This window comes from Leptodactylus fuscus, chromosome 8 (assembly GCF_031893055.1).
Source record: "Leptodactylus fuscus isolate aLepFus1 chromosome 8, aLepFus1.hap2, whole genome shotgun sequence".
In the NCBI taxonomy this organism is placed as follows: domain Eukaryota; kingdom Metazoa; phylum Chordata; class Amphibia; order Anura; family Leptodactylidae; genus Leptodactylus; species Leptodactylus fuscus.
In genome coordinates, this window is record NC_134272.1 from 27,820,880 (window position 1) to 27,835,512 (window position 14,633).

A 14,633-nucleotide genomic window follows, 5' to 3' on the forward strand; every position below is an offset into this window, starting at 1 on the left:
GACAGGTGATCTCTCCATGTGTCGACATAGTGCTGATGGCTTATAGCAATGGCGGTGCATGCAGGGATGTAGAGATTAAATTCTGCTGCCCCTGCAGTAGCGGTTAGTGTGTAATAACATTAAACACGGAGATTTTTTAATACAAACGCCATCATGGAAGAAAACTGGTTGTGTGGATGTCTGCTAAAACAAATAACATGCTTGCAATAAAAAGATCACACGCAGACACTGTATCGGACAGTATGCCTTTTTTTGACCCCCACCAAAAGATCAAATAATTTTTTTTTTTCTTTCAAATAACATGAGCCACTTGGGCAGAGTACACAACGGGCTGCTACTGAAAAAAAAATAAAAAATTAGCACTAATTTCTTTAGAAAACTGAAGCCTATTTGCAATCTGGAAGAGTAGGAACACACTGCTAAGCAGAGCGAAGAAGCCTAATGTGCCCGAGTCTCCTGAATGTCTTGAATAGGGTAGGCAGTATAAGGGCAAGTTCACACAGGGTTTTTTTTTTTAGACCGGAACCTGAGGCGGAGGCCGAAAACGGGTAGCCGCGACTGTATGCCGGTGAACTGCCCCGGTATCCGGTCGCGCACTCCACTCTGAATTATGCCCAATGAATGGGCCTAGTAGGGAGGAGGGGGGAGTCTTCAGTCCGAATCGCGAGGTGAAACGGCCTGAAGAATGAGCATCTCACCGGCTTGTTCCGGCTCCTGGAAAAACCACCTGACCGGCTCCCATTGATTTCAATGGGAGCCGTCATTTTGGTCAGGATTTTGAGGCAAATACGGCCTTAAAATCCAGACCAGAAAAACTCTGCGTGAACTTACCCTAAGGTGTTAAAGGGAACCTGTCATCAGGGTTACACTGCCTGAACCACAAGACTGAGGAAAGTCTGGAGAGTCCCTCATAATAGCCAGCTATGGCTTACTGTAATGTATTGCACCACTAACAAAAACAACACAGTAGACAATCTAAAAATGGGCCAGATTTATCACAGTGGCTCATGGTGGGTGATAAATCAGGTTCATCTGTAGACTGTAAGTTAGTTGGCTTACTTTGTGCCAGAATTGCAAATTGCAAATATGTCATACCTTTAGCCATACCCTTGCTATAGATGTATAATGTATATTGCAGAGCAGGTATGCCAGTAGTTCAGGAGGCATGTATCTGATAACACATTCCCTTTAATCTAAAGTGTAACAGGCTTAGTACAACTCAAAGTAGTAACCTATTCATCCATCCATGGGCAAGTCTCAGCTCACACCAGCATAATGCCAAAGTCACAATCCAGGCAGGAGTGCGGGTGACCTATTGGGGTTATCCGGTTACTACAACTGATGGCCTATCCTTAGGATAGGTCATCAATATTAGATGTGAGGGGTCCTGGGTATCAGAATCACACAGATCTAATATGGATGAACTATCCTAAGGCTAGACCATCAATTGCAGAAACCACATATCCCCTTTAAGGTGCGCTTTCCTTCTGTCCGTAACTGGAATCCATTCACCTTTGTATGTAGCCAAACTGCGTGACACAATGACATCTTATGCTTATTTAGATTTAAAGTGAAGCTCCGTTTTCTTAAATAAATTTGTATAATAATAAGGTTATGTTCACATCTGTATCGGACACTCTGAGAAACCGCCGTCAAAGTCAAGGAAATAGTGCAGCAAACTGTGTTACTTCATCTGACACAGTAAGAGACCCGACGAAACCCATTATAGTCAATGGGGCGCATCAAGACCTGCTGCTGCCATCATATGACAGATCTGTCCCCATATTAATTTCTGTTTTTTTTTTCTTGGTCCTAGAACTAAACAGAAAGCCTGAAACCGCAGCCTAGTAGGAGTATGCAGAATCCTGAATAGCTGATGCATTCAACTTACCTTTTTTCTTGTATTAAAGGGGTTTTTCAGGAATCCGATACTGAGGGCCTGTCTTTAGGATGGCTCACCGATATCACATTGTGGTCGATTCACAACCTGGCCCCCCCATGATCAGCTACTTGGCAAGCTCTTGTCTGAACGCTATAGCTTTAAGTATAGTACTATACATTGTATAGTACATGGTACAGTGCTGCGGATCAATCGGGACTTCAATGGCCTACGAGGAGGAGCTTGTGCTGCAACTGTTACAGCTAACTCAGCGTGGGTCCCAGGTGTCAAACCCCGAATGATCTGATACTGAGGACCTTGACAGGTCATCAATACCCACGTTCCAGAAAAACCCTTTAGGCCGAGGCCCCACGGATCAGAAACGCCATGATTTGCCCGCAGCATCTACGCTGCGGGAAAAGTCGCGATGTTGTACAGTTCCGCAAAGTGGGGATGGGATTCACATGAATCCCATCCACTTTGCCTGCAAAGTTCGCAGCACAGACACGTTGCAGCCTTGCAAATTGCAGCAAGTCAATTATATCTATGGAAATGCCAGTGACTTTCCCGTAGATATAATGTTAAGAGAAAGTCCGCAGAGGAAAACTCTGAATTTTCTCTTAAAAGCGCTGCGGAAAGAACCTCAATGCGTTCATGCAGCGGTTCTTCCTGCAGCGCTTTAGTACTGCGGATACAGACCGTGGGGCCTTAGCCTTAAGGCCACACAGTGGCCTTTGATGCAGATTTTGTTGCTTTTTTTTTTTCTTCTTTTTTAGCCAAAGCCAGGAGTGAGTTGAGCAGAAGATATCAGTATATAGAACGCTTCTTATATTTCCCATTCCTTTTGTAGCCACTTGGCTACTATAATGGGATCCTTGTGCTTTCCGCACGGAACATGCAGACAGAAAAGTAGTTCAACATCTACTTTCATGTCCGCATGACTTGTGTGGAGACTGTGCAGAAAGCACACAGACCCCATTACAGTCTATGGAGTCCGTGTGCTTTCACTGCACACCACTTACCAATGCGCTCAGTAGTCCATTCGTGGGGGCCCCCCCATGCAGACTCCCCTGAATGGATTACCGACACAGAGGTGAACGAGGCCTAAGTTACATGCATCATGTTCACATCATTGTCTAGTCGTAACCACAATAGTAAATCTGGGTCAATGTGTCCTACTCCACTCAATTTACTGTGCCAGGGATTTGCCTCTGCTTCACTCACTCCCTCTGTACACACAGAGGTCAATGGAGGGAATATTTCATATGCAATAAAAGTAAAATTTTAGATGCTTATCACTGCCAAACCTAGACAGATTTTGCAACTATATTCACAGCATCAACTTTTTGGAGAAGTGGTGGACTGCAATAAAATTGAGAATGTGGGTCTTAAACCTAGACCAAAAGTTGGATCTGTTGTCTACAGCCTATAGGCACACTGGCATGTATGCTGGAACGTGGTGTGAATATTCTCCAATTGGAACTGCTTTTTGTATTACAGCTCGTTCACATCTGCGCCTGGTCTCCTTCTGTTGGGTTTCAGTCTTCTGCAGACAGAAGACGGAAACCTGTCAAACCATGAGCGCTGGGGAGCATTTTATGCTCTCCGGGGCGAAACAGTTTTTTTTTTTTTTTTTTTTTAAACCGGACACAAAGTCCTGCATGTCCAACTTTGTGTCCAGTTAAAAAAAAAAAAAAAAAAAAAAAAACACCCAGTTTCGCCGCGGAGAACACAAAACGCTCACCGGCGCTCATGGCCGGACACTTTTCAAACCCATTCAAATGAATGGGTTTGAAAAATGACTGCAGGTTTCAGTCTTTTGTCCAGTTTCGGGCAGGAAACGGAAACCTGCGTAACGGAGGCCGAGTCGCAGATGTGAACTCGGCATTACTCCTACCAAAAACTGGTTCAAAAGTGGAGCTTTACTTTAAAATGAAAGCAAGCAAGACAGGCTACAAGGGAACACCCAAGTTCTCACGATCCATGAAAGACTGAACTATCAAAAAAAGAACCTGTATATACAGAGCTCTGGGATATATAGGCTTAGAAGATTTGAAAGAAGATTTCTGAATAGCAAGCCAAGTAAATTATGACAGGACTCCTAGGAGATCAATTGAGAGTCCTACTGGTTGTCCCAATACCATGATGGACAGCCTTCTATGTACACACCCCAATAGAGGGTAAGCGGTCAACCATTGTATGTAGGCAGAGTATGCAGGACTCTCACGGTCTCTCCTAGGCGTCCTGTCAGGATTTACTCTGCTCCAAATAATATAAACGTATATATATCCCCGAGCTCACCTTATCTCGTTGCATCATACACCACACTCTGATACGACAGCAGGAGTCGCAGGTTTGCTTTAATAATGGGAAGACATTTTAAAGGGTTTTTAGCTTTAGGGGTCCTTTCTGTGCATAGTTTACACTGCAGAGATGCCACATACACTCAAGCACCTACCTATCAAACTGTACGAGTAACATATACTCACCTTTTCCTCTGAAGTCGGTGGTGAGACAAGTTGTGTTTGCTGGGTCATTTGTGACAGTGGAAAGGTAAGAAAGGCTGCAGTGCACTGGGACTCATCTATAGCCCCTCTGGAGTCTGCGTCCTCACTGTCAGATTGTTCTGTTTCATGGTGCTGTAAAACCCCAGGGAAAGAAGAGGGGGGAAAGAGGACAGGTTTGTGCTGACTGAGCAGAAACCCAAGGGACTAAAGTGTACCCTCTATGCACTGCAGTCTAAATCATACAGACACAAATAAGTGAAAACCTTTGCAAACTGTACAGTATAAGAATAAAGCTAAAATTCGCCTGTAAAATTATTTGGCGGACTGCTCTGAAGATAGGAATAACACACACATGTAATTTCAGCAACCCCGAGGTGAAAATCTTAGAATGACCTCCTCTAATGTTGTAGTAAAATCGCTTGGGACATCAATAGGTTAACGAAAAATCTGGTCAAAGTCAGGAATTCTGACACATTAACACAATATATTGCCCAGTTTCATTTCCCCATTGTCTTGTGCAGTACGCTGCGGAGGCCAGGGAGCGAAGGCAATGAGTACGTGAGAGGGACGCATCGCTGTAGTCAAGTAAAAGTCAGGCGCAGAGTACCAGAGCAACGGGGGATGAAATGGGTAAGAATAACTTTTCCTCAATTTGGCCAGATTTTTCGGACTACTGTACAGCTACTTTAATTTTTTTTATTACAACTATACAGCTTATAAATAAGTAAAATAATTTCAACTACAAATGTCCTACGAGTTGTGTCTATGAGAAGCGGCTATGAGAAACAGGTTTCCAGACAACATAAATCCTGTGTATTGCCCAATTCTGCAGATTCCTGCTTCTTGAGAACTTACATATAGTAAATCAGGGTGGAAGGAGAAATTCACAACTGAATATATAGTCTGCACATACGATTTGTTGGTGCACATGGAGACTTCAAAACTTTAAAGGGGTTGTCCTGGATTTGGACAAAACATGGTGGGTGTGGGGGGCCTGGGCAGGTATAACATATTTTTAAAAAACAGGGGGTGGAGTGAGAGGGAGAAAACACCCAACACACACACCTGCCACTCAATTGTCCACCGCCACAGTCCGTTTGGTAGCACGCCGTGCTTCAGTTCTTTGAAGCCCCACGCACCACTAAGATCAATCAGCAGCCGCCTCTGTCGCTGAAGAGGGAACGCTAATGCACACGAGTCCCTGTTACTGAGGCTGTTGATTGGTCTCAATGGTCGTGTGGGGTGCAGGCCTTCTGGGGACAGGCACAGAGCACAACCGAAAGGACTGTTTTGGACAACAGTCACCCCAGGACAGGAGAGTATTTTTTTATTTATTTTTTTTTATGTTACATCTGCTTCGACCCCTTCCATAGTTTGTGCAATTCCTGAACAATCCTTTTGATAAAGACTATTTTATATTAATTATGGAGTAATCTAGCTGAGAAGGTGATGGCAGCCAGGCTGGCTAGTCACACCCCTGGAGATGTAGTCACTGGGAAGCTACAAGGGAAGAAGTGTAGTGTTACATGGGGTCTAGTCAAATAAATGCACCACATGGTTGTAATAATCTACAGAAGTGAGAAACGCTATTAGGGGCCACACGGTGCCTCAGTGGTTAGCACTGCAGCCTTGCAGCGCTGGAGTCCTAGTGATCAAATCCTGCCAAGTGCATAAAACCATCTGCAAGGAGTTTGTATGTTCTCCCCGTGTTTGTCTTTTGGAATATGGGATGGAAATCCATGCATACTGATAGGGAAAAATGTACATTGTGAGCTCTATGTGGGGATCACAATCTACATTAAAAGAAAAAAGTGGGAAACGCTGCTATTTGATGTGTTCCAACCTATTAAAGTGGCAACCACCGTCTATGATGATGTTCATGTTTCTTAAAAGGGAACATAGATAGGGTTTGGCTTCATCCTATTCTGAGCATGAAGCCTAAAAATTGTTGTTAATGTGAACAATTAATAAAAGTGTAAAAATACTGTTGTATTATGAACAAATCCAAACCAGCAGTGCCACATCAGCTACATGATGGATACCAAAATTGTCCAGTGGACCCTACTGAACGGAATCAGTCAGCATTTTGGCACAGGGCCCATCATCCTACTGGACAAGAATAGAACAACATGCTATACTGTGGTGTCCAGTATTTCTGACCGAATATGCGACGGAGGCGCTTAACGGAGCAGATGCAATACCTGCCTAATATATACTGTATATTTGTACTATAACAATAGAGCGTTAAAAACCAGGACTATACACACCCTCTTAATATCAGTGATGGCACTAACTGAGCTGGGGTACTTAAAGTAGTCAGCCAGCATGGAGATTAGATGATCTGTAATGCTTGCAATCCGCTGCAGCTCCACATCAGGCTCAATAAGGTAAGCTAGGGTCTCTGCTCCTTCCACTCTCTCCTCCAGAAGACGTTCTTTGCTGCACATTCGTACCAAACAGGGAAGAGTCTGAAAGATTTTTTAAAGAGTTCATTTAGTTGCTTTTACAATAAAAATAATTTCATATATAGAAATGAAATAGAAATGCTCCTGTCGCTATTTTAGTGTGTAGAATAACAAAAGTTTAGAGAATTACTGCTGCAGTGAGAATTTTCTGTTTCCATAAGACCCATACAAGTGATTGAAAACAGCCGAGCACGGGGAGCCATTTCTGGAGCACCTCTGATGACCCGGATGGGTGTGTAAGGCTGGGGTTTGAGTGCGGTCAGTTTTAGAGATGGGTCCTATGTCAGACATTTATGACATATCATGTAGATTATGTAGATATATGCATAGTGCAGCAACCCCTTTAAGAACTTTGCAGGACGACTATTGTGGTTTCAAAACAATCCGGCATTTAACAGTTAACCCATCACAACTTTGTCCTGGCCAGTAACACTCATTAAGCAGGCGATATGACTTACTTTTAATACAATACAGTTGTCATCTGTTCTTATAGAGCCAGCTCTACACATGTACGTTAAGCTGAAAGAAAAAGGTCATTGTTAAAAAGATTCACCTTACAATATCCTCTGCGTCTTGGCTTATAAGATATATTCCAGTTATGAGGATTGTGGGATTTTTTATTTTATTTTTTTAAAATAATCTACATTTATATCAATAAATATTGTTAGTCTGCTTAGGTCTTAATCGGGAAAAACTCATTAGTTGAAGGAATTTGAAAGAAAATCCAAGATTGTGCATTTGAGTCCATCCAACCATGAGGGTAGAGATAGTGAGATCATAAATAGAGATGAGCGAGTACTATTCGAAACAGCTGCACCCATAGGAATGAATGGAAGCGGCCGGCACGCCGACTTTGCCGGCGGCCGGCCACTTAACCCCGTGTCCATTCATTCCTACGGGTGCGTGCTATTCGAAACAGGAGTTTCGAATAGTACTCCCTCATCTCGAATCATAAACAAAAGCAGCTATACTTACTACAAAGTGGTGGTGACTTTCGTTCTTCTAACTGGCGCTACAGGAGATGACATCACTTACTACACCTTAAAAGGGTTGTCTGGCATCAAATTGATTATTTCATACCTATTGGTAGGCGATCTGCGGGGGTTCAAAACCGCTGGTGGATGGGAAGGATGTACGGCACTACTTTTATTCAAGTAATAGCAGCAGCCCTGTCCAATGCAGAGCTGCGGTTCTAGAAAGCATCAGCGATGCTCCTAATACTTGAATACACTCCCCAACCTCTACTGTAACTTCCAGCGCACGGAGGCTCCTACATGTGCTCTGCGGAGTTAGACCCGACACATCAATTGAGGCCTGGACAACCCCTTTAACCACTTCAGTACCGGGATAATTTGTGCTCCAGCACAAGACACGTTTTTTTTTGTATGTGCAGTTTTGAGGGCAGTAACATTTTTCTCCTATGTCTCATTCAACTAATTTTTTGCATCTTTTTCGGGGACACATAGGGCTTTATTTTTAGGTTATTTTTAAATGTGTTTTGTTTTTGTTTTTTTTATATCCGGGAAAATATAAACAAAATAGGAGGGTTGTGGTTTTCACTTTTTTAAGTTATTTTTATTAATATAATAAAGTGCCACTGCAAAACTTTATAAAATAGTTTTTCCTCTCCATTATTTTAATTTTGTACGTATTTTTAAAAATTTTGTTTTATTGGCTTTTTTTTTTTTTTTTTTTTTGAGATTGTGTCCCCATAAGGTCATAAGAGACAATTGGGGACATCTGATCACTTTTCTTTGTTAGGGAGGCTGATTTCTCCAGCAGCTGGGGCTTGTACATTTAGCCCTAGTTGCAGGAGGAATACAGCTTCCTGCACGCTGTTCTTTAGACTTAGAGCTGATCTGGGGCCTGTAGGACCCAGCAGCTCTTATAAGACGCTGATCCCGGCGGATCACGTGACTGCCAGGTCAGAGGGCAATCCCATCGTGGCGGCGCGCATAGCTGTGTATACAGCGCTCATTGAGTGATGTATACACAGCGATCAAAAAGGCAGGTAATAAAGGTAATAAACCTTCCCTGCCTTCTCTCTGGGAGCTCCTACTGAAGTTACAGATGGCTCCCAGTACCAGCAGCTGCACAATCTCGTACCGATACGTCCTGTCAGAACAAGACAACCACTTTCCGGATATAAATACTCTATGGGCAGTCCCAGAAGTGGTTAAGGTCTATGATTGACCTAAACTGTAGTTGGTGAGGTATTCTCTAGTGCCAGCAGCACTGGATGACCCCTTTAATTCCACTACATGGGCATAGCAATACATTTAAAAGGGGTTGTCCAAAAACATGAGGAGAGAACAAAATGTGGGGGAAAAAACAAAACAAAAAAAACCAAACACAAAACACACATTATCCACCAATTGGATCACCTGCTGCCCCTGCTATGACACTCTTCTGGCCCCTGCTGGTTTATTTGACTGCAGTGTTGATTCACAATACCACTAAGTATCAATCATTAGCAGCCATGTTTCCATGGGCGAAACAAGACCCCTGAGGGCAAGAAATGGATATACCATAGATACCGTGCATATATCATTTCTGCAACAAAGTCAATTAGACTATCAAGGGCAAAGGCGCATCAGAGCAGAAGTGTTGAGGGATTTAACAGGTGAATAATGCTTTACCACATATTCTACCAATTTTTTACACAACGAACCCAAACAGCAATAATAAAGTTTTCCCCTGGAAAACAGCTTTTCCTTTCGGTACACACAATGAGAAGAATAGTTACGTAGGTCTAGCATTATTACCATTTTGCAGCTGTTAGTTGCATCTCAATAGGTTTGTCACGCTGTAACATCTTCACAAAAATCTGTGGCAATAGCTCCCCATCAACCAATACTACAATAAAACAAGGGCGAATTGTTATTTATGTAACCACTCACTCAATGTCATTAACGGGGTATTCCCATGTACATAACCATTTTTAAGTTTGTAGATACCGTATATGCTCGAGTACAAGCCGACCCAAATATAAGCCGAGGCCCCTAATTTTCCCACAAAAAAAAAAACTGGGAAAACTTATGGACTCGAGTATAAGCCGAGAGGGGGGGGGGGGGGGGGGGGAATGCAGCAGCTACTGGAGAATTTCAAAAAATAAAATGGTCGGAATTTTTGGGTGCAGTAGATGCTGGCGAAGGGGAGGGGGTATTTTGGTTGTCTGTCTGCCCCTTCCCTGAGCTGGAGGACTGCTTTTTTTTTTTTCCCCCACTTGGAATTCAGCCTGGCTGACTATAGGGTATCTGCAATGCTCCTATTAACCCCTTCCCAACGGAACAGGAGCACTGCAGATCCCCTATATTCAGTAGACCGGGCACTGTCAGACACAGGGACACCTAATGTGTTTGTGTTTCACAGTCATTTTCTACTTTTATATGTATTCTAGAGAAAGGAGGGATCTAGAAATTTTATTTTTTTAAAGCTTTTTTTTTCCCCACTATTTTATGGGAGATTCTATACATTACTATTGTGGCTGGTCATAGACCCCCCCCCCCCACATCTACAAATATAGATATGATTATGTACATGGGAATACCCCTTTAAAGCCATTTTTGTAGAAGAAGTTAGAAGGATTGAAACATTCACATTGCCAAAGAATCTGCATTCGAAAGTGTTTCCTAGACATTAGATTTAAGAAATGTAAACGGTTATCCAATTTCTAATATTGCTGATCTATTCATCTAACATCTAATATTTGGGTTATTTTTTTTAATATATATTTTAGAACAGTCATTTAACTTTCCATTCCTTTTTTTCCCCTTCTCCGTTCCCCTATGAAACCTGAATATGCGATTACTCCCTGGCCAACATGACGGCTCTCTCTAACTGCTAAGATATCATGCTTGCTATTGCCTGCTGAATATTAGAAGATTAATCTCTGTATTTGTAACTAGTTCTGATGTCAATCACCCCCGGGGAAGCATTAGATGTATAATACAGGAAATGCATGACATATACGGAAGGGGCTCAGTTCCAAACATTGTGACCTTCACAGATCTGAAAAGTGAGAAGAGGTCAAGGGCCATTTAGACAGAAGAAAATGAAGAGGAACAAGATCTGCCATTTTCTGGCCCTCTGGCTTCTCGCTGCAGCTTTTCACTTCTGATTGGCCCCAGATGAATGGGCCTAGCCAGCCAAGTGTCACAGTCTGCAGCTGAAGCCTTGGCGAGATCAAGCAGGAGGCTTATTTTTACACATGGCCTGTGAAGCGGAAGTGAGCAACACTTACCAGAAAGTTGCTGACCCTGTCAGGAGCTGATCTGTGGGGTTCCGGATGTCAGACTCCCACCGATCAGATATTTATGACCTACCCTAAGGATCAGAAAACCCCTTTTAAACATGCTGTCAAATTGGCTGTACAGAACAAACTGCTTATAACAAATAAGTCCACATCCAACAATGCACTATTAGAACAAAAGAACTCAGACTTAGAGAAATTTTAGTATCTAACACACAATACAAAGACTTACCATTTACAAGGGTCATTGATACCTGGGGATTGTCAAATGCTAAAACTGAAAAACACTTTAATGCTTGCATGCGTACCTAGAATGAAGAACAAGCAAGAAAAAAAAAAAAAAAAAAAAAAAAAAAGTGAATTATATTAAACACAAATTCATTTATCATTGGCCGAATAGTTTGTACGTCCAAAAATCTATCTGGATTAATGCAGACGCATCAGGATTATTCTACTACAGATCATAATCTTAAATCTGCAACAAAACCTGTAAATGATAGAAATACTGTGGTCTGAAAGCAGTCTATCAGGTTAACCTACACACCGCTAAAGCCCTCTGAGAATACATGACGGTGCACATTCAACTATAGAACAGCTTTTCATAAAGGAATTGAACAGAAGAAGCTTTGTGATCTCAGAAATGTTTCCTTAAACAAAAAAAAGTCTATGGAGAGGGATGGAGGAGGAGGAGGATGTGGCTGGGCTTGTTAAATGATTTGCTTCCACATTCTGAGCAGTGGTTATGGTCATCTTTCTAGATATAATGGAGTTACAAGAGTTCTCTCACTCACAGTGTAGCAGAGCTTAATGGTATTTGTGTCTTTTCCAGCAGTCTCTTCCTCCTCATCCTCTATCCCTGGACTTCTATGTTAGATGTAACTCACCCGCTAAGTAGTAAAAGTACATTTCTCACACCCAAGGGTCATCAGTTTTCACGGACCCTTCATAGGCTGAAGTTCTAATTTTTCGCAGATCAGTTTCACAGTCCATTGCGACAATGGTCATATGAAAAGCTCTGTTTAAGTCTATGGGGCTAGGTGCAGGCTGCTAAAGAGGACCTTTCACCATTTGCGCACATACGGTTTAACACACCACTAGAAAGCTGACAGTGTGCTGAATTCAGCACAGTTTCGGCTTTCCCGTTCTGTGCCCCCGGTGAAGAGCTATTAGTACCGGTACTGTAGCTCTTCACCGTCAGAAAGGTGTTTCTGACAGTCAGTCAGGAACGCCCTTCCTCAGTAGTGTCTATTGTAGTGTACTGTGAGAGGGGGCGTTCCTCACCGCTCAGCACCCCCCCCCCCCCAGTACTGGTCTATGGACGAGTATTATCAGGAGGGGAGGGGGCGTTCCTCCCCGGTCTCACAGTACAGCACAATAGATGATGCTGTGAGGAAGGGTGTTTCTGACTGACTGTCAGAAACGACCTTCTGACAGTGAAGAGCTACGGTACCGGCACCAATAGCTCTTCACCGGGGACACAGAACGGGAAAGCCGATGAATTCAGGGCACTGTCGGCTTTCTAGCGGTGTTATTACACCGCATGTGCCCCAGATGGTGAAAGGTCCTCCTTAATACAATGGTTAGCACATGGCTGGAGAACCCTGTGGTGTGAATAAGCACTTGGGAACATAAGATGAAGCAGAAGGCTAATCCATTCCCCCAGAGAGCTACGCCATTCTTTGCAGTTGCATTCATTATGCTGCGCAATGTACATTTTCCATAAGTGACTAGTACAGCTGAATATAAGAAACTTTGCAATATATACCATTAAAGAAATCTGCTTTATTATCATTGCAGAGTACACAGCCCCGTTGTATTCATGAGATGAGCCGATTTACATGTAACAGGGGCCACCACCTAATTTGTGAAAACTTAAAACTTAAGTCTACCGCGAGCCAAAACAAACTTCATACTTTACACTTCTAAGTATATGTCAAGCACCAGTGAAATTATTAAGTTGTCATTCTTGGAAACTGCAATGAATAAAAGCCATTAACTTACTTTATACGAGACAGATGTAAGCAAATGTGCAATATTTTGGACCACACCATGATTAAACAAAATGGTCTGATGATCTGGAGCCTGCAAAAGACAAGACAAGGTACTAAGCCAACACTGCGCCCAAGCAATTCATTGCAATGCATGATAGTGTTCATTGATATAAACAAGAAAATGAGGAATGAAATCGGAAATTACTTTGCAGCAGTGAGCGAAGATCTGGCAGATGTATTCCTGTGAGTGGAGGGATCTGCTGAGTAACAACATAAGGTGTGGGATAACAGTAGCGTCCTAGGAGAAGGGGAAAAGTTTAAGGGTTTAAAGATGCACTGGTGAATCAGAGGATGTAGAACATAAGCAGGAACAATTCCAGAAACAATAAGTTGTCCAGGTCATCTACTACTTTCTGATCTATGTGCAGGACTGGCCATCTATGTAACACACCCATCAACCAGGTCAGCACAGGCCGCACATACAAGTTCAAGCTCTGTTCGATTGAATGGGCTAAGCTGTGTACTGTATGTAGCATGATGTGCCCCTCTGTTCTCACAAAATATAGGCAGACGAAGCTGGACAGCTCCTTAATGTAAGGACATGGCTTTAGTCAACTAAGAACCTGTTAACTCATCTTTAGAAATGGACGACATCCAGTGCTCAGGAATAAAAAGCCAATAGCTTTATTTAGGCCACATAAAATAGTTCATCCAAGTCGATCAAAACACGTAGGCCACTTGGATTTTAAAGAAGACCTTTCACCTCCTCAGGCACATGCGGTTTTATATACTGTTAGAAAGCAGACATCGACTTTCCCGATCTGAGTCCCCGGTGAAGAGCTATCGGTGCCGGTACCGTAGCCATTCACTGTCAGAAGAGTATTTCTGACAGTCAGTTACACCCTTCCTCACAGTAGTGTCTATTGTTCTGTACTGTGAGAGTGGTGAGGAACGGCCCCCTCCCCTCCTGATACAATGCAAGGAGGGGGGGGGGGGGGGGGAAACCACTAAAACCCCAACCCCATGGCAGGAATCTTCTTCAAGGAAATGTTATATCCCCCTTATATTCTTACTACAAGAGGAGGGTTTTACAGGCAGCTCCACATGCAAGTTAAGACACCTGCTGAAAAGCTGGAAATAGAACAGAGATTTCTATCCATCCATCTATCGCTGATATTGATATATGACCTGGCCTAGTTAGAGGTACTACGTCAGAGCCAGGACTTCGCCCTTCTACCAGAAGAGATGCATAACGCAGTCCTGGAAATGACAGGAATATCAGGAGCAACGGATGCAGACGTAGCTTCTCTATTGCACATGCAAGGCTCACTGTCTCCCCTCCCCTCCTGGATTTGGCTGCAGCTGAATTTTGGAAAATCCACTGTTTTCCCAGAAAAAAAAAAAAAAAAAAAAAACAAACACCAAAGCAAAACACTATAATAAGAAATAATCGCCATGTGAATGTAGCTCAACACTCCCTTGCACACTTTTAGCATGGAGTTTTTCTTTTGAAATATAAGGGTTTTTTTTATAATGCAT

At 42.8% G+C, this 14,633-nt stretch overlaps 1 protein-coding gene across 2 annotated transcripts in view; it reads right to left on the bottom strand.

Moving 5' to 3' along the window:
* Positions 1 to 14,633, bottom strand: part of ARMC8 (armadillo repeat containing 8) — a 67,058-nt gene that overhangs the window by 33,074 nt on the left and 19,351 nt on the right. Inside the window, exons 6-12 of one of the 2 annotated variants that reach the window (XM_075284949.1) lie at positions 13,300 to 13,392; positions 13,105 to 13,185; positions 11,336 to 11,411; positions 9,617 to 9,707; positions 7,310 to 7,370; positions 6,654 to 6,854; positions 4,369 to 4,518 (exon numbers count right to left, since the gene is read on the bottom strand). In XM_075284949.1, coding sequence (XP_075141050.1) covers positions 4,369 to 4,518; positions 6,654 to 6,854; positions 7,310 to 7,370; positions 9,617 to 9,707; positions 11,336 to 11,411; positions 13,105 to 13,185; positions 13,300 to 13,392 — 753 coding nt within the window. The remainder of the gene's footprint in view (positions 1 to 4,368; positions 4,519 to 6,653; positions 6,855 to 7,309; positions 7,371 to 9,616; positions 9,708 to 11,335; positions 11,412 to 13,104; positions 13,186 to 13,299; positions 13,393 to 14,633) is intronic. The other variant, XM_075284948.1, reaches the window with a different exon arrangement.